This window comes from Lepisma saccharinum, chromosome 3 (assembly GCF_977018435.1).
Source record: "Lepisma saccharinum chromosome 3, izLepSacc3.1, whole genome shotgun sequence".
Lineage (NCBI taxonomy): Eukaryota > Metazoa > Arthropoda > Insecta > Zygentoma > Lepismatidae > Lepisma > Lepisma saccharinum.
In genome coordinates, this window is record NC_139231.1 from 138,127,168 (window position 1) to 138,145,900 (window position 18,733).

The window sequence follows — 18,733 nt, forward strand, 5'->3', positions numbered from 1 at the left end:
GGAAAAGAGTAGGTGCATAAAATTTATACAATGTCTAAGTATGCCAGCTACGTCTAGGTAGGGGAGGGTGCAAATTTGGTGCAGGGATGCGAAAATCATTCTCGTCCTGGACACTGAAATCTTTAGCTACAACTCTGATAAGGAAATATTTCCTTTCGAGAGACCATTAATAGATTTACACCATTATAGAAGCATAACACAATAAATGTATGAAAATTTAATTATCATTTTAATAAAAAGCAATACAAAATTACTTTCGTACATTTTTAAACTAGCAAATTAATTCCAGTTTTGTACGAAAAATCGGGAGAATGACAGTAGACGAACTTGCATGTGTAAATGTCAATTTCCTTCGGAGATGCCAGGAATGTGTTGCAGCAGAGGGACATCATTTTCAACACCTTCTGTAGTCAAGGTTAGTACACAATATGAAAACAATCAGTACTCCTTGAAAAGCATAATGTATGAAAAATACACGAAAAAATCTGACAAAATTTGTCTATTTGTGGATCACTGTATGAATCTGTTTGAAATAGTTCCCTTGTACGAAGAAAAAGTAAACATAGTATTCGATGGAATTCTGATCATTTCCAAAGCATTTCCATGATGGAAAGTAAATTCGGCAAAATACAGAGCATTCCCTGACATTCGCTATGAGACTCGGCGGAAAGCGGCCCGGCATCCGCGCTTGTCTTTCCCGGTGAACGGGTCCGCGACAGTCGCTTATATTAAACCTCGTAAAAACGTTTAGAGTAACAGGGTCAGTTCTGAATAAAAGTGGAAAGAAAAATGGGAAAATAAAGTATACAAAGACAATCCGCACACCATCCATGAGTTAAAAGAGAGTATTGTACGAAAAATCGGGAGAATGACAGTAGACGAACTTGCACGTGTAAATGTCAATTTCCTTCGGAGATGCCAGGAATGTGTTGCAGCAGAGGGACATCATTTTCAACACCTTATGTAGTCAAGGTTAGTACACAATATAAAAATTGTAATTTTAATAGCCGATTCTAGCGACTGTCGCTGACCCGTTCACCGGGAAAGACAAGCGCTGATGCCGGGCAGCTTTGCGCCGAGTCTCGTAGCGAATGTCAGGGAATGCTCTGTAGTAGTATGCTTGAAAGTAGGAAATGTAAAGTATATATATTTTTTTTCGTTTTAAACATACGTTCAGTGTGAAATTCACATTCAGTAAAAGCAAAATAAACATTCAATACACAAAAACCTGTCTATTTATCGTCCGAAATCACAGAGCATCCCAAAATTATCCGCACAATTTGTTCAGGGAGATTAAAAAAAGCCCTGTGAACAAAATAACACAGTTTTATTTCCCACCCCAGCATAAATAAATCATCGTTCTTGAAGCAGAGATGTCCCATAGTTAAATATATATTGTGCGGAAACGAAAAATTGCAATGAGGAGAGGTACAAGTTACAGTAAAACAATAGTTAAACAATGGTAAACCAAATAAATATGGATATAATGTAAATATGTACTGTATTTGTTCGATTACATATACATTGAGATAAATCCATGAAGAATTACATAATTATTATAATAACTCCATGCCTCTCCTGCATTCTGCCCGTAATTTTCCAGGCTTGTTCAAGTACGTTACTGCATATTACAAGAAACTGTATAATATGTTTCCTGATTTTCTACCTGAAATCTATTCCCTGTTGTCTGCTTTGTTTTTCTACCGTCCCTACTTTTCAGAGCTTCCAGGGCCTTCTTGCCTGTCGCGAATCCCACCCTGCAAGCTTGTTTACTCTGGAGGACCCTTCAGAAATATTTAAACTAACTAACTAACTCTCTAGCCTTCTTAAACCCGAAGGTTCATGGCTGCAGCAACACAGGCCTTCCATCTGTCCCTATCTTGAGCAAGATCTATATACTCTTTTCCATCCCTACCGATTTCCTTTAGGTCCATCTCAACGTTGTCCCTCCATCTTCGTCTTGGCCTTCCTACAGGTCTCTTACCATCTGGTTTCCCAACAAGAATCCTGTAAACTCCTCTTTCCTCTCCCATTCGTGCCACATGGCCTGCCCACCTAAGTCTTCTTGATTTAATTATTCTAATAATATCTGGACATGAATACAAATTATGTAGTTCTAAATTATGTAACCTTCTCCACTCACCTGTCTCCTCATCCCTTTTAGGTCCAAAGATTTTCCTAAGGATCTTATTTTCAAATACTCTCAATTTATGTTCCTCTTTCAATGTAAGGGACCAAGTTTCACATCCATATAATACTACAGGCAAAATTACTGTTTTGTATATTTTAACTTTTAGTTTCTTAGATATTAAACGAGAAGACAAAAGTTTATGAAGAGAGAAGTAACATGCATTTCCTGAATTAAGCCTACTTTTTATTTCCTCTTTAATATAATTTTCATTTGTTAATATTACTCCTAAGTATTTGAATTTGGAAACTGGTTCAAACGAGTTGTTATCAATAATTAGATTTTGATTATTACCTAACACTTGGTTTCGGCCTGTAAGCATATATTTAGTTTTCTCTTTGTTAACTTCCAAACCTATCTCTTTAGCAGTTTTGAAAAATATTTTAGCATTATTCTTAATCGTATTTATATCATCCCCCAGTAAGTCTACATCATCTGCATATGCTAACAACTGAGTCACACCATTTAATTTTAGTCCTTCTTTAGTTTCTTTTACCTTCCGAACAGCATATTCTAAGGCAAAATTAAAGAGCAATGGAGATAATGCATCTCCTTGTTTTAACCCATCGTGAATTATAAATTTGTCAGACATATTATTACCCACACGAATTTTACTTTCTGTTTCACTGGTGCATATTTTTATCATACTAACAAGCTTCTTAGGTATTCCAAACTCTACTAATATATTATATAATTTATCTCTTTTGACCGAATCATATGCTTTTTTGAAATCAATGAATAGCTGATGGACATTTTGATTATATTCCCACTTTTTTTCAAGTGTCTGTCTGATGTGAAAAATTTGATCTGTAGTTGATCTGTTACGTTTAAATCCACATTGATAATCACCTATAATTTCATTAGCATATGGGGTTAGTCTTGTTAAAAGAATGTTAGACAATATTTTGTATGTTGTTGAGAGTAGAGAAATTCCACGGTAATTATTGCAGTTCATTTTATCACCTTTTTTAAACACAGGAACAATTATGGATTCTTTCCACTGTTGAGGGATTTCTTCTTTATTCCATATTAAACAAATTAATTTATGAATTTGACATATTAATGAATTTCCACCATATTTAATTAACTCAGCTGGTATTAAATCAATGCCAGGTGCTTTGTTATTCTTTAGCCTTTTAATAGCATCTTTAACTTCAGTCAAGTTAGGTTCTGGAACTAAAGGTTCTGCTGTGTGTACTTCATTTACTTCTGATTTATCTCCTACATGGACATTTAAAAGGTCATTAAAGTAGTTCTTCCATCTATTTAGAATATCGCTTGGGTCAGCTAGAAAATCACCGTCTTTATCTTTTATCAAGTTTACTTTAGGTTGCCACCCCTTTCTAAATTCATTTACACCTTTATATAAATCTCTGATATTTTTATTTTTGCTGTTTGTTTCAATTTCGTTAATTTTGCTTTTCAAGTAATCTCTTTTTTTTACTTCTAAACGTGCGGTTAACTTCTCGCTTTATTGTATTATAATTGCTTAGATTTGTATCATCCGAGTTATTTAACCACCTAAGTCTAGCCTGATTTCTTATTTCTATTAGATTATGACATTCATTATCAAACCATGGCTTACTTTTTCTCGGTTTATGGTATCCTATACTTTCTTTAGCTGCTGATTCTATTGCATTACGTATGTGCTCCCAATTCTTATTTACGTCTGTTTCATTTATATTTTCATCATCATTTAAATCCTGCAAAACCTCAAATCTATTTGACAGTTTAATTTGGTAATCTTTCTTAATTCTTTCATCAGCAAACTTTCCTGTATCAAATTTTATAACTTTTAGATTTTGTTGCTTATGATTTATCACTGAGAGTCTTTCTCTTAATTTAGCAATTACTAAATAATGGTCACTGGCACAGTCAGCACCTCTATGTGTACGAACGTCAATTATACTAGTATGCCTTCTCTTATCAATGAGAATATGATCTATCTGATTATGAGTTTTACCATCTGGAGAAGACCAGGTATATTTATGGATATCTTTATGTTTAAAAGTGGTACTTTTCACGATTAAATTCTTTGAGGTTGCAAAAGTAATCAATCTTATACCATTATCATTACTTAATTCATGAAGACTTTCTTTACCAATCGTGGGTTTAAATGTATCTTCTTTGCCAATTTGTGCATTACAGTCACCTAACAGAATTTTCATATCATACTGAGAAAATTTATCAAAGACCTGTTCTAACTCTGTATAAAAATCATCTTTAGTATTATCATCTTTATCTTCCGTTGGTGCATGTATGTTTATTAAAATAATTTTACACCACCTACCCTGTAAAACTGCATATGATATCCTATCATTAATAAATTCTACTGTTTTAAGAGCCGAGATAATTCTATTATTTATGAAAAAGCCTGTTCCAAAATTATGATTTTCAGTACCACCATAGAAAAAAGTATAATTTTTAGTTTTACAATTTCCTTCTCCTGGCCACCTAACTTCCTGGACAGCTACTACATCTAATTTATACTTCACTATCTCATTAACTGTACACTGAAATGCCCCAGGCCGGTAAAGGCTCAGAACATTCCAGGTGCCTAATTTAATATCCTTATTCCTAACGTAGATCTTATCCTTAGTCCAGGGACCTCCCAAAGTAGTCCCCACCCGGAGATCCGAACGGGGGACTATTTTACCTCCGGAATATTTTACCTTGGGAACATCCATGGCCTTATATTTCTGTTTCTTGACATGTCTTTTTACAGTGCAGAGTTGTCAGCTCTACGCCTAACCCCCGATATGAATGGAGGAACTACTACACAAGACAAACACAAACACATTAGACAGCATAACTACTACACAAGACACACACAAACACATCACAACTACTACACAAGACACACACAAACACATCACAACTACTACACAAGACACACACAAACACATCACAACTATAACACAATATAAACACACACAAACACACCACAACTACTACACAATATAAAAAACAAACAAACAAACAAACAAACACACACAAACAAACACACACACACACAAACAAACACACACACACACACACACACACACCCACACCCACCCCCACCCACCCACCCGTTTGTGAGATGTAGCTCCGAGGAAAATCAACTTTTCACAGGTGTTCCGAGGTACCTCTCCGATTGCAGACATGTCTTAAATGATAGTTTTTGATGTGGTTTACTAGAAAAAATCTGACTTTGGCGTGTCAGGCTTATTTTAAACCCAAAAAATAGAAATTTAGAACCGAGGTATTTTACAAACCTAAAATCTGCATTCAGAGGAAAAAATTGAATTGCGTATAGAATGTGTATGGGGTTTGTTATATCTAAGACATAACACTTTATCAAAACTTCATTCCCCTCCCCTCCACCTTCCCAACAAAATTTTCATGCCAATTTTAGCTTCAGAAATATTTTTCCTCTAAAACGAACATGTGTTTCTCGTTTGGTGACCAGTAGACAGACCTCTTCTCGCCCCTCCCCCCCTCTGCCCTCCGCGACGAGCCTCGAGGGGTGAAGCGTGTGCCGGGGACAGCAGACAGGCAGAAATTTAACATTACGCATATGGGAGAATTACTTTACTGGTACTCTTGGGAATATCAAACTTCCGATGGCGGAAAAAAACATATGATGGGTTAGAGGATCCATTGAAGATTATATTTTCCAAAGGAAAAGACAAAACTCCCATTGGTTTAGCCGTAACTTGAATTTAAAGTTGTTCCTCCATAAGGAATACATGGGATTCTGTAAATACTAATTCATCATATTTTTCAAAGACCGCATAAGGCGTAATAATCAACTTAAGAAATCGCTTCCACTTGCCAAATGGGGAGAAATTCATACTCTTCATTTCTGGCGGAGATCTTTTTAGTAGCATTGCTCATTCCGACGATATTGGAATAAAAGCATGCCTGGTGCGTTATTGTCCCTCTTCGCCTTAAGTTATTAACTTCGGAATTTTGTACAGGATTTTTCACTCGCTCTCGGCCCATAATGTTCCCTCATAACTTTCAAACCATTGAACGTATTTCAGTGAAATTTGATATGGACGTGCCTTGCTGTACGAGAAGCACGATGGCCTCGTAGCGAGTATTGAAAGTGGTTGTCTTCAGCAGGGAGGCATGCCTAGACATGGCTCTCCATGTAACGGAAGGTATTCGTAATCGACCTTCAATTGGCGCAAGCGGAGGCGTCACACGAATTGCAGTAGAGGTTAGCATCCTTCCATCTTTCCGCAACCGTGCTTCTCATATACCAATGTATATCTGTGTTAAATTTCACTGACTTGCGTGCATTAGTTTGAAAGTTTAGGGAAAAATCAGGGACCGAGAGCGAGTGAAACACCAGCTATTTTAAGCCGGACACCCTGTATGTTACTATCAGGCACGTATCTAGAAATATATTTCGGGGGGAGGGGTCCGAACCAAGTGCCTCAAAATAATAATAACAATTATTATAATTATAATAATTAAATAGTATTAATTAAAGTATTCAAATTAATTAATATTATGTTGTTATTATATGGATAGGTAAAACGACGGTATAAGTATAGTAATATAACAGCACGTATTTATTATTTAGCTTAGGTATAGTTAGGGTAGTCAAAATTTGTAAAAAGGAAAAAAAACTACCGTAGTAAGGAAATTAATGTCAAATAGATGAAGAATTGAATTTTTATTGAATATCAGGAAAGGGTGTTAGATCCAGTTGACGAAAAGTAAAGTTCCTGGTAATATTTTATGCATATTATTATAATTAGTGCTAGTAAATCTCGCATAATCCTTGCATTCCAATAAGTTCGGCGGAAATAAATAACCCTCGATTAAACATTTTCATTATTTAATTTCAGTTATTTATTATTTCATTATTTAATTTTTGTTCGAGGGCGTGCTGAAAAGTAATGCCTCCTATTTTTTTGTGACAGTGTAAAGACATTTTGGATTTTGAGCAACCATGCATTGTACTCTTCAGACTTCCCCCCTTCTCCATTCCAAGTTTCAAACTTCTAATCACCAGGGGTTGCTGAACTAGAGCGAGGAAATTGGAAGCATGTAACCATACTCTGTCGGTGCACCTGAAACTGCGTGTGGTGACAGAGTTTCTAACCGCAGAAAATGTGTCCCCCAATTGACATTCATCAGAGAATGAAGGCTTTTTATGGCAATGAATGTGTAACGTCAATACTGTATGATGTTGGGCTGCTCATGCTCACAATGAAAACCCCTGCCGAGAAACTCTCAACGTGTCTGACAAAAAAACTTCTTGAGAGTTCCTCGCTCTAGTTCAGCAACCCCTGGTGATAGAAGTTTGAAACTTGGAATGGAGAAGGGGCAAAGTCTGAAGAGTACAATGCATGGTTGCTCAAAATCCAAAATGTCTTTCCACCGTCACAAAAAAAAATAGGACGCATTACTTTTCAGCCCGCCCCTACTTACTTAGTCCTTCGGCGAGAGAGGGGGGGGGGTCCGGATCCCTGGACTCCCTAAATACGTCCTTGGTTACTATATACCCTGACTATATCATTTAAAGTTTACAGAACACACTACAAAATTAACATTTAGGATGAAGCATTTGGGGATGAGGTTGGGATTCCAACCCAGGGCCTTTTGCGGCGATATCGTAAGTCTGGAACTCAAGCATGATGTAGAGTGGCAGTATACTAACTTTCAACTTTACTTTCTGCCATAATGCTTCCAAGGAAATGCAGTTAGCGCAGGCCACACATCGTGAAGCAATTTCCATCATTGCACCCAACTGTGCCATTTCCGGCGCCATATAATTACTGCCCAATTCCGGCTCGCTATGTTCCGGGGGCCATAAACGCAGGAGCAACGTACCTGGATGAGCCACAGCGCGCGCCCCCTGCAGTCCTGCGTGGTGGTGGCCAGAGGGCGGACGGCCTTGAAGGCCTCCAGGTGGATGACGCAGCCGCAGCTGCAGTAGGGGCCCATCTCGCTGCGAATGTCCGGTCGGTTGGCCGGGAAGATGGTCGTTCCGGAACCTGGACAGGGCTCCGGGGCGCAATCCTCCGACTCCAGCGACGAACCCTGGAAGAGAAGAAAAGTTGTTATGTGTTTCATTGTTGAAATACCAGTCCTTGGTAAACCATGGAAATGCTTAAAAATCCCCATCTACACTGCTAGAAGTCACCATAAAATTTACAATATCCTGTCGTTAAAATTTAACAGCCTGCCTGTAAATTTACAAAAACTGAACGCAACTGTATTTTTCATGAGCGCATGGGTTCACCCCTCTGTGCAGTGGCTAGAATGAGACGTGGTTAGTCAAGAGGAAGTCAGGTCATTGAAGGGGTGCAACCACGAATTTTTGTCTTGGGGGGGGGGGCAAGTACCAGGATAAAAGTACCAATAATAATAATAATAATAATAATAATAATAATAATAAAAATAACAATTGAATGGAATTGAATTGAAAAGTCTTTTTATTCATTATTATTATTATTATTATTATTATTACTACTACTAGTGGAAGTATCAAAGGGGGTAGAGGTCGGCGCTAAAGCATTTGTTTGGTCAAACGATTTGAAATATTTTTTCAACACCGTCAATTTCACATTAGCTAATGATGGAAAACAAGCACACAAACTGTATTTTTGAATGGCAGAAAATGAATTAGAAATTCATTCCGAAGATAATTATTTTTGTACATATAACATGTATAACTTTCATGTACAACATATGTTTTACACATATGCAACATGGAGCGAATATGAAAATTCATATGCAGCCGCACTAAATTGTGTACGTATTAAATATGTATTCAATACATATATACAACACATATTTTTTAAATACATTACATTACAGAAAACAATCATATTGCGAGCGAAGCAAGCAAAAAATTTTTCGGATCCAATTTTCGCAATTGAAAAAAAAAAAATTTAATAGGGCACAAATAATTTCACTGGATGCCATGTCATTCTCTCTTTTACAACTTCCTTCATTTAGATCGCTCGGCACCCTGTGCCGACTCCCGCCGCCCCCATAGCTACGGCTCTGAACTTGACGAAACTAAGAAAAGCAGGCAGGCTTTGCGAGCGAAGAGAGCAAGAAAATTTTACGAAATGTATTTTTATTTGCATAAAATTTGAAATCGAAGGGGGCAATTCACCTCTTTGCCCTCCTTGCAGGTGCCCTAAGCCATCAATGTTTGCCCCCTAGAATTGACTTCCGTCGAAGGTTGGGCGGGGGCCTGCCCCTCCTGTGGTTGCGACACTGTGTCATTAACAAAACTTGAATAATAACGGTTGTTGTTATTACAGAATAATGACTTTCAAACCAATAAAATAAACAAATTTTCTTCTAAGGTATTATTATTATTATTATTACTATTATAGCCTTGGGGAAAGTCTCCAACAAATGTGTGAATATCTAACACATCTGTTTCTTCATTGTTTTCTCCCCATTTCGTTAGTACGAAATGCATTCAATTTTTTTTTTATTAGCTTTTACACACAACGTTCTAGAAATAGATTTACAAGTTAGGGGAAATCTTAGCCGAAGTTCATGTTGTGCGACCTCCCTCATGAGAAACTAATTTTTGGGATTTTGGAAAAAGTAGATCCATTTATTCTTTGGTAGTATATGAATGGCAGAAAATAGTACCCGTGTTTCTATCATACACTAATTTTTTTTTATTTAACGTAGGTTTCTCTTGGGATATTATGTTGGATTACTGAACTTTATTACTGTTATTAACAATAAAAATAATAGTATTTCTGTTTTTTGTAACTTGAAAGTAACTATGCAAAGGGTGGGGGCTGTTCGACGGATCCGTTCAATCCCCCCCATTCCCATGGAAATGAACATGGTGTCAATAATCACTTGGAATATTGCACACACTAACACACACACAAAAACCCCTCCCCCCACACACACTTTCTCTTTCGTTGCACACAGAACAACAGTGGTTTCCAAACTTAGCGCCGTGGCGCCCTGAAGTGATATGATTGTTCCAAATACGTTCTTATTTAGTACTTTTTCCATATAAAATGTTTCTGAATTTGAAATATGTGTTTATTTCTTAACTTAAGGCAAGGAACCCAACCACACTAATTGAGCGTTACAAGTATTACATGACTTGGGCACCCTGGAAAAATCTTCAAACACTAAGGGCGCCGTGAATCGAAAAAGTTTGGGAACCACAGCAGCACAATTTTGAGACATTTAAGTTCCTCAGGTTCGTCGTGGAACCATTCGTAAAGAGAGCACTGGTTCCTCACTAAAGGAGGAGCTGCAAATACACGCACTTGGTACATGGCATTTTGTAGCTAATAGGAAAATAAAGCAACGAATGAACAGATAGAAAAGCCAGAATAAAATCTCGGTTGCAACCTTTGTATTTGTTTTGCTTTGGTCTCGCAGCTTCCGCATATATTTCAATTATTTTCTCCCCGATCCCAAAGCAGAACGCAATATTCCCGTTCCTTCCGGATCCAAACGCGTCGAGTTTAAAAACAAAACGAGGTTCGCGGTTTTTGCTCGAGAGGGAGGCATGTGTTTACTACCCGACTCGATCGTCATTTATTCCTTCCCTGTTTCTCTTTTTTGGTAATAAAAAAAACTAACTTTCCGTTACATATTCATAAATCGGTCATTAATTTGTTAAATATACTGTCCACCGTTTTGCACAGTCGGCGAGCACGTCCATTGAAAACAGATGCATTTGCAAGAGCTGTCAGCTGTCACGGAAGAGTTTGCGCCTCATCTCGCAGAAACCAATAAACTACAAACGTCAGGTCAGCGCGCACGATAGATTATGGGGCATGGGTATGGCTGCCACTGACAAATGTTGAAGGCTGACATTTGACATTTGCCAGTTATTAGTGTTGTCGCACTTTTAAAATTCCGACAGATTTGTCTCCTGTCGGAACTCTTCAAACATTTTCCGCAAAGCAAAGCAAAGTGACTCGTTAGTTGTCTCCTATCACCAGAAGGAATAATTTCAATTCTGTCCCTCGGTGCAAGATAATGCTAACCCACAGTTTGACCGAAAGTGAGTTACAGTTGTTCCACGAGCCTGCATATATGCTTATCTTCCTCCTGTTTTGTCCGAGTTCGCATGTGATACTTCCATGTGTGTTTTCTGGTGTGAGAGAAATTATACCATCACCACATATTCGTAGCAACATAATGGTAACCCACAAAGCAAGATGGCCGCCGTGCTGGGGAAGCGTGCACGTCCATCGGAGCAATTGGAAAGTGATCTTGACGGAGATATAAGTGATTTTGAAGAGAGTGATTCAACGTACAAGCAGTGGAAGTTTCTCAGATAATTATGAAAGCATAAGTATTTGTTTCTCTCGTTTTCATTTATTATGTTGCACCGGAAAAAAAGTTTTGATTTTAATACCATTAACTTGCACCTAAAAAAAAAAAAAAAGTGTTCCCCTGTGCTTAGCACCACGCCATGAAGGCGTATAGGGGGTGTGGGGGTAACGCCCCACACTTTCTTGGTCCGGTCGTGAGTGGGGGTGATGTGATCAGCACCACGCCCCTGACCGCCTTTATCCCCCAGGTTTCCCCAGGTACCCATGTTATTCGACGCTGGGTGGGCGCCGGGGCCGCTAGAAAAGTTCCCGGATTTGAACCGGCCGGGGATCGAACCCGGGACCTTTAGCATGGTAGTCAGACGCGTTACCGCCTGAGCCACTTGTACCTAAGTTCTCTGAAAAATGTTTCGTTGTTGCCGTTAGAGACTGCTTCCATGAGCTCGGATGATAAAGTTGCATCAGATCTCAAGTTGACTTTTCAAGGTAAATCACCTCGAAAAACGAAAAGGAAATGCAACCAGTGGGTGCGATACCAACAGAAGAATTTGCGAAACAGAGGACATAATTACATGTCCACTGCAAAGAAAAAGGTGAAAGCATTTGCTCCTGGTGAAGATTGTATGTGCCCTAACCCATAGGCATAGCTAGAACTTTATATTTGGGTGTGCACAAAGAAAAAAATGACGTCTTGTACGTTTTTAATAGCATATTTTGCAACACAATCACTTGGCTCTTTAACTGCACTGATGTTTGTAAAGGAATATAAATTCACTAAATGACAGTGTTGAAAATTTCTGAATATATGTAGTAGAAAAAATCAAATTGGATAGAAATTACACACACACACAAAATGTTCATAAATGTTACAAACAAATACATCAAAATACACGTCATCTATAACAAGAGACGTCTGTCAAAAGGTACTATGTTCTTAAACTCATCAATAACTTCATTTACATCAATAGACTAAGCTTTTTCCTGTTCCACAAATAGCAAGAGCAGGGATTCCAATCTATCCTGCTTCTGAGTTGCTCTTAATTTAGTTTTAACTTGGGTAAGCTTGGAGAAAGCTCTCTCACACGTGCAGCTTGTAACAGGTATAGAAGAAAGGCGCTGTAGTACAGAGTAGAATGAAGTAAATATCTTCTTTCTCCAAATGACATCAAAAAATCGAAAATCTATAGACACCCGTTTCATCAGCGATAATGCACACGTCTGTACCAAGTAATGACATTTTCAACTTCTTACAAACTGTAGCTTATTTTCTCTCTTATTGAAATATCTGTCTTTAATTTTCTTTGATAAAGCAGCCCATTAGGGTGTGCCTAGGCACACCCGGCACATCCCGTAGCTACGCCTATGCCCTAACCATTGTTTCAAAGAAGTAGCCTACTAATAAAAAAGAACTGAGTTCTGGAAACTTCGTAATTTTGACCTCCAAAGTTCATATCTTTGCTCCTGTACGAGACTGATTTACACTAATTTCCTAAATTGTAAGATAAAGCATTTGTGTTATATTCAGCACTCTTGTTTAAAAAAAAATACATTTTTAATTTGTGTGTACTGAAGTTCACCTTATAATGCATAATTATTCTATTAAAATGTGCAAGAAACAATAAAATGGTAAGCCACATCAATTTCTTTCCACAACTTTTATTGTGAAAATATTTTGTTACCTCAATACACAGATTATGTGGTATGAGATCATTACATGTCTCTTTTGTATCTAAATAGTAGTTTGAAGACATTTAAAACATATCTGTGAAATTAATGAATTTCCTATATATTTAATCGCTTTTTTCTCAAAAGTACCTTCAAGTGGGTTGCCATTTTCTTGCCCCTCGGGGCAGAATTAAACGAATTAGCATTTATGAGGAAGGCTCACGATTATTGTCACCAAGAATAGCGTTTGATCTGTTGTTTTTAGTCCACTTTATGCACGTAAAGGCTTATCGAAACTGGACCTAGCGTTTAAAGTGGGATCCGAACCACTGTGCTATGTGGCTCCACCAGGTATCGAACCCAGGAAACGTAGGTTAAAAGACGACGACGTTACCACTACGTCATCGGAAGGCCCTACGAAGAATAGTGTATTGAATAAGAAAGATGATAATAGATATACCATAAAATTGATTGGGTTTATTTTGGTTCGCTTTTTTGCCACTCACTAATCGCTGAGATGAGGATGAGTGATGACATGGTGACATTCATGAAGGGATACTTACGAAAATGCGATTCGAACCCGGGAACAGTCTCATGCCTAAATCTCAGCTACAATATATCGCACCCTTTCTTTGTTTAAACGAAAAGAGAGAAACAAACGTTTGTGAGGAATAGTAACAAATCGATGGTGAAGTAACGAATTTTTATTGTATTTTTGTATTTTTTTATTGTTTAAGTCACTTTCCTGCCTCCTAAGGATGAATGAAGATTAGATGAAAACTATGAAGGAACCTACACAGAGGAACATTATTGCCAAAACCACGACTCAAATCCGGAACTTTTAGTTCCAAGGCCACGAGTCAAACGACGCAACAAACTCGGGGACCGTTGACCAGAAATCAACTAGTGCAAGAATTAAGGGGATGTCGGTTAGTTTTTTCGTCAAAATGTTTCATCCAGAGTAGTGAAACTTTGATTTTACAAATTGACTTCTTTTGCACGACCTTTTTTATTCCTAACGCAAAAAAGGACGGGAATGCTTACAAAAGGAACTCGGGGAATAGCTTCGTTTGTTCACAAATGCCAACAGCAGGTGCGTTGGCTCGAACTCCCTTCAGAACATGTCAGCCTACGCTGGTACGGAAGCTCTCTGATTACGCCCATGTGCTTTTTGCAACAAGCCACGTCGTGTGTGTGTGTTCCAATATTTTCTCTCTGAGCATCATCATGTTGATATGAGGTGAAGATCTGAATTTACTTTCATCACAATACGACATATTCTGCTACAATCTATACGCATAATATACGCATGGAATATATAAATGCTATACAAGCAACACTTCATCACAAATGATTGGTTATTTCTTTACGCTATTTTATTGTAGAATATGTTGTATATATATGCCTATATACATATGAATGTGTGTGTGTGTGTGTGTGTGTATGTGTGTGTGTGTGTGTAAATTTAATACACGTATGTGGGTGAGCTTATGGGTATCTAATCTACATATGTATTCATGAGAAATGTGATTTTAGACTATATTCTCTAATGATAATATTGGTTGTGGATTTATGGTTTATACGTGCACGTCATTACTCTTCATTATATAAGTATAACCTACTTACTTTATAGTTATTTCTATGTAATATGTATGCTTGCCTTTTATTTTCACGCATATTCAAATTTACATTATTTATGTTATAGTAATGCCTCTATAAATGGAGATATCCTTTATCTGCATATGGCAAATAAATAAATAAAGGTGAAACTTTAAAAGTATTAGCATAAATTCATAAGTAATGAACACTTCAATACCCTATGATATTTTTTATCGATAACAATTGTGGACCAAATTATGTCATTTCCTACATGCCTTGCACATTGCAAAATTACATGAAGGTATATAGAGGTCTGTGGAGGATATGCGATCACCACCACGCTCCAGGCGTTGACCCTTGACATTCATTTTATAAGAGGCTGGGTGTACTTCAGAATCTAGTTTTACTTTTGTTTTGAATGTACGTATGTCTACTTTATGAGCAGCAAGGCTAATCGGAACTCGGCCTACATTTTAAAGTGGGATCCACACCACTATAGACTTCCACCGGGTACGAACCGGGACTCCTGGATTACAAGGCGACTATGTTACCACTACGTCATCGCGAAGCTCTCTTTTTATGCACACACACGCGCGCCCACACTTACACACACACACACACAGACAGAGAAAGGAGAGAGAGAGAGAGAGAGAGAGAGAGAGAGATACATCTTACATACAAGATAGGTTTGTGAGGCCTCCCCGATGGCGCAGTGGTAGCGTCGTCGCCTTGTAATTAAGGGGTCCCGGGTTCGATACCCGGTGGAGGCACATAGAGGTTCGGATCCCACTTTAAACTGTAGGTCCAGTCAAAATTAGCCTTACTGTGCATAAAATGGACTTAAAACACCAATTCAATCAATCAATCAATCAAGATAGGTTTGTAATTTCGTTATAAAGTAATACAATCGGACGAAATGTTACTTGACCATGCACATATATAATACCACCAATTAAAATTAAAATTTTATTGTGGGAGCCTCTGTCCATTCGGAAATTAAATCGTATTCCTCCTGTGCTCCTCCAAAGGGAACGCAAAAAGTGCCCGATCCTACCTGTTGACTCACCCCATGGACTTTCATGTATTGCTAATTTCATTAGTTACATGAAATGTTGCAGAATTTGGAAATTAATGAGACAGTATTATAACTGATATAAAAGCAGTTACATTATTCTGAAAGAGATAAATATAGGTGAGTTTCACCTGATTCAGGATACGCACAGCCGCTATGTTTGCGGCCAATTTTATTTTGTCGTGTGGAAGGAAACATCCAACATAATGTTTTGAATTCCGTATGCTTATAAGAACTAGCCTCAATCATGGCTGCTCGAAGCCACAATACAACACTTTGTGACTGATTGAGTTTGTGTTTTAAGTCCACTTATGCACAGTAAGGCTAATCGGGACTGGACCTACAGTTTAGAGTGGGATCCGAACCTCTATGTGCCTCCACCGGGTATCGAACCCGGGACCCCTTGATTACAAGGTGAAGACGGTACCACTGCGTCATCGGAGAGACGAACAGTTTGTGACGTAGGTGAAACAACACACCTGTAGTGTGTTCGTACTTCAGAATGGAGTTTTGGCATTGTTGAGAAAGTGGGGAGGGAGGGTTCCCCACTATAGTATGATATTCGAAACTGTGTTTATCGTTCTTCAATCACATTTTGTCGCTTAGCAATATAGTCCGACTGCTTTCATATCAATACCGCTGAACCGCAGTAGGGCAGGGACGCGTTCCGTTATGCTTCAAAGTTGCAACATATTACTATTAATTGAAGGCTTCTCCGAACAAGCACGAGAAATAACGAAATAAACCGAATAACTCTCCGAACAATCACGAGATATAACGAAATAACCCGAAGAACTCTAACGAAATAAACCGAATAACTCTTCGAACAATCACGAGATATAATGAAATAACCCGAAGAACTCTTACGAAATAACACGAAGAACTCTCCGAAGAAGCACGAGATATAACGAAATATCCCGAAGAACTCTCCGAACAAGCACGAGATATAACGAACTAACCCGAAGAACTCTCCGAACAAGCATGAGAAATAACGAAATAACCCGAAGGACTCTGCTAAATATATAATAAAAATGTAGTACATTTGGAGTTCCAAGAGTGTACTCACATTACAAAATTTTGCTCCGTAGCTTGGGGGAGGCGCATCACAACTTCTGTAACGATTCCGTTTTCCTCCGCCGCAAGAAGTAGTGCACGTGGTCCAGGGACTCCAGGGACCCCAGTTCCCAGCTTCTGGAAAGACGAAAAAGTAACATTAATTTCAGATGCAACAATCTGGCGAATTACAGTTTTAATTGTAACTAAAATTTTACAACTAAGAATACCATGGCATAAAAGAAGTACCTAGTAGGGATGGACGATATCGGAAATTTGATATCGCGATACACCGTCAAGAAAATATCGTCACAGACGATATGATACGATATCTCTCCGTATCGTGATATCGGCGATATATCGACTTCAATCTATATATCGCCAAATATCATGACGATATATCGCTGACACGATATATATTGCCAAATATCGTGACGATATATCACCGAGACGATATATATCGCCAAATATCATGACGATATATCGCTGACAAGATATATATCGCCAAATATCGTGACGATATATCGCCGACACGATATATATCTCCAAGATATCGTGACGATTTATCGTCTAGTTGATATCGCCTGGACGATATTTTTTTCAATATCGCGATATATCATCTGGACGATATATCGTCCAACACTAGTACCTAGGTATACAATGAAAATTGATATGGGTATAGTAATTATTACATATTAGATATCAACGTAACGAAAAACTTTCTTTTTTAGCAATTCAAGAATGATGATGTAAGCGTACTTCCAGTTCTGACTACAACTGGAGAACGTAAATTATCCCAAAAGCATACACTCTATGTAACGTACTATGCTACAATAATCTATTCCCGACGCAGGTTACCCCAGGTAAGAATTCTTCCGTCATTACCCCTGTATTATGTGGCTCTGGGGCTCAGAGGGCCTCCAATCAATATGTGCCTGGGGGCAACGCTGAGAGGTAAAGGCCTTCAGAGCTCGGTGGTTTCAACCTCCACACCCTCCATGCGCCTTCATGGCACGATGAAAGGCACAAAAGGGTACACTATAGAATAGAATAGAAAAGTATTTTCATTTACTACAGAGCGAGGTTCATCCTTGGGCTCCTCTACCACCTAACTCTGAACTATGCACGTGCAATAATTCTACAGCAATGACCGCTTCTCAGTATCCACTCGTGCAAAGTAAAGGGCGAGCCATCCAATAGAAGATGACATTCTGTTAATACTTGCGCATTTGGGAAACCTTCATGTTTTTACAGTCGTATGTTGAGTTGGATACACTACGACTCTTGTGCACTTCACACTTCACTTACTGTTTCCCACGTATGTAAATCCCTAATAGGAAGATAAGGAGATTTGAACCAGTCTTGCTACTCCTATTCTCAATATATACTGCTGGACAAAAAAAAACCGGACATCTTAATATTTGACATCTGAATTGCAATTACGTACTTATGAATTACGCTCTCAGTTAAGTATTGAACAATTGAACATTCATTATTGAACATTTTCCATAGTTTTTCCGTTTATTATTTATCTATTTATTTATTTACTCGTATTTACTTATTTGGAACACCTAGTAGGCTCAAAATTAATTTCATGCAATTTTGTTTTAATTTATTGATTTTCAATTCCTGTTGATGTTATTTTGCTTAATGTCTAGAGAGGCATGAATTTTGGTTCATAGTAACAGATATTATTGACATTGTCATTGCCATTGCTGGTGTTTTTCTTGCAAGTGTATTGTAAGTTTGCTAGCTTGAAAATGAGACGTGAAGAGGTAGTAAAAGAAGTAGCTCTTCGTGATGATGGTCGTAGTGTGCGCTATATTGATAGGGTGCTAAATATGGCACGAAGTACTATCCATGAAGCTCTCA

At 38.0% G+C, this 18,733-nt stretch overlaps 1 protein-coding gene across 1 annotated transcript in view; it reads right to left on the reverse strand.

Moving 5' to 3' along the window:
• Nucleotides 1–18,733, reverse strand: part of gogo (thrombospondin-1 like protein golden goal) — a 415,587-nt gene that overhangs the window by 24,520 nt on the left and 372,334 nt on the right. The window contains exons 5-6 of the mRNA XM_083119501.1: nucleotides 16,875–16,999; nucleotides 8,021–8,230 (exon numbers count right to left, since the gene is read on the reverse strand). Of these exons, the coding sequence (XP_082975627.1) occupies nucleotides 8,021–8,230; nucleotides 16,875–16,999 (335 nt within the window). The remainder of the gene's footprint in view (nucleotides 1–8,020; nucleotides 8,231–16,874; nucleotides 17,000–18,733) is intronic.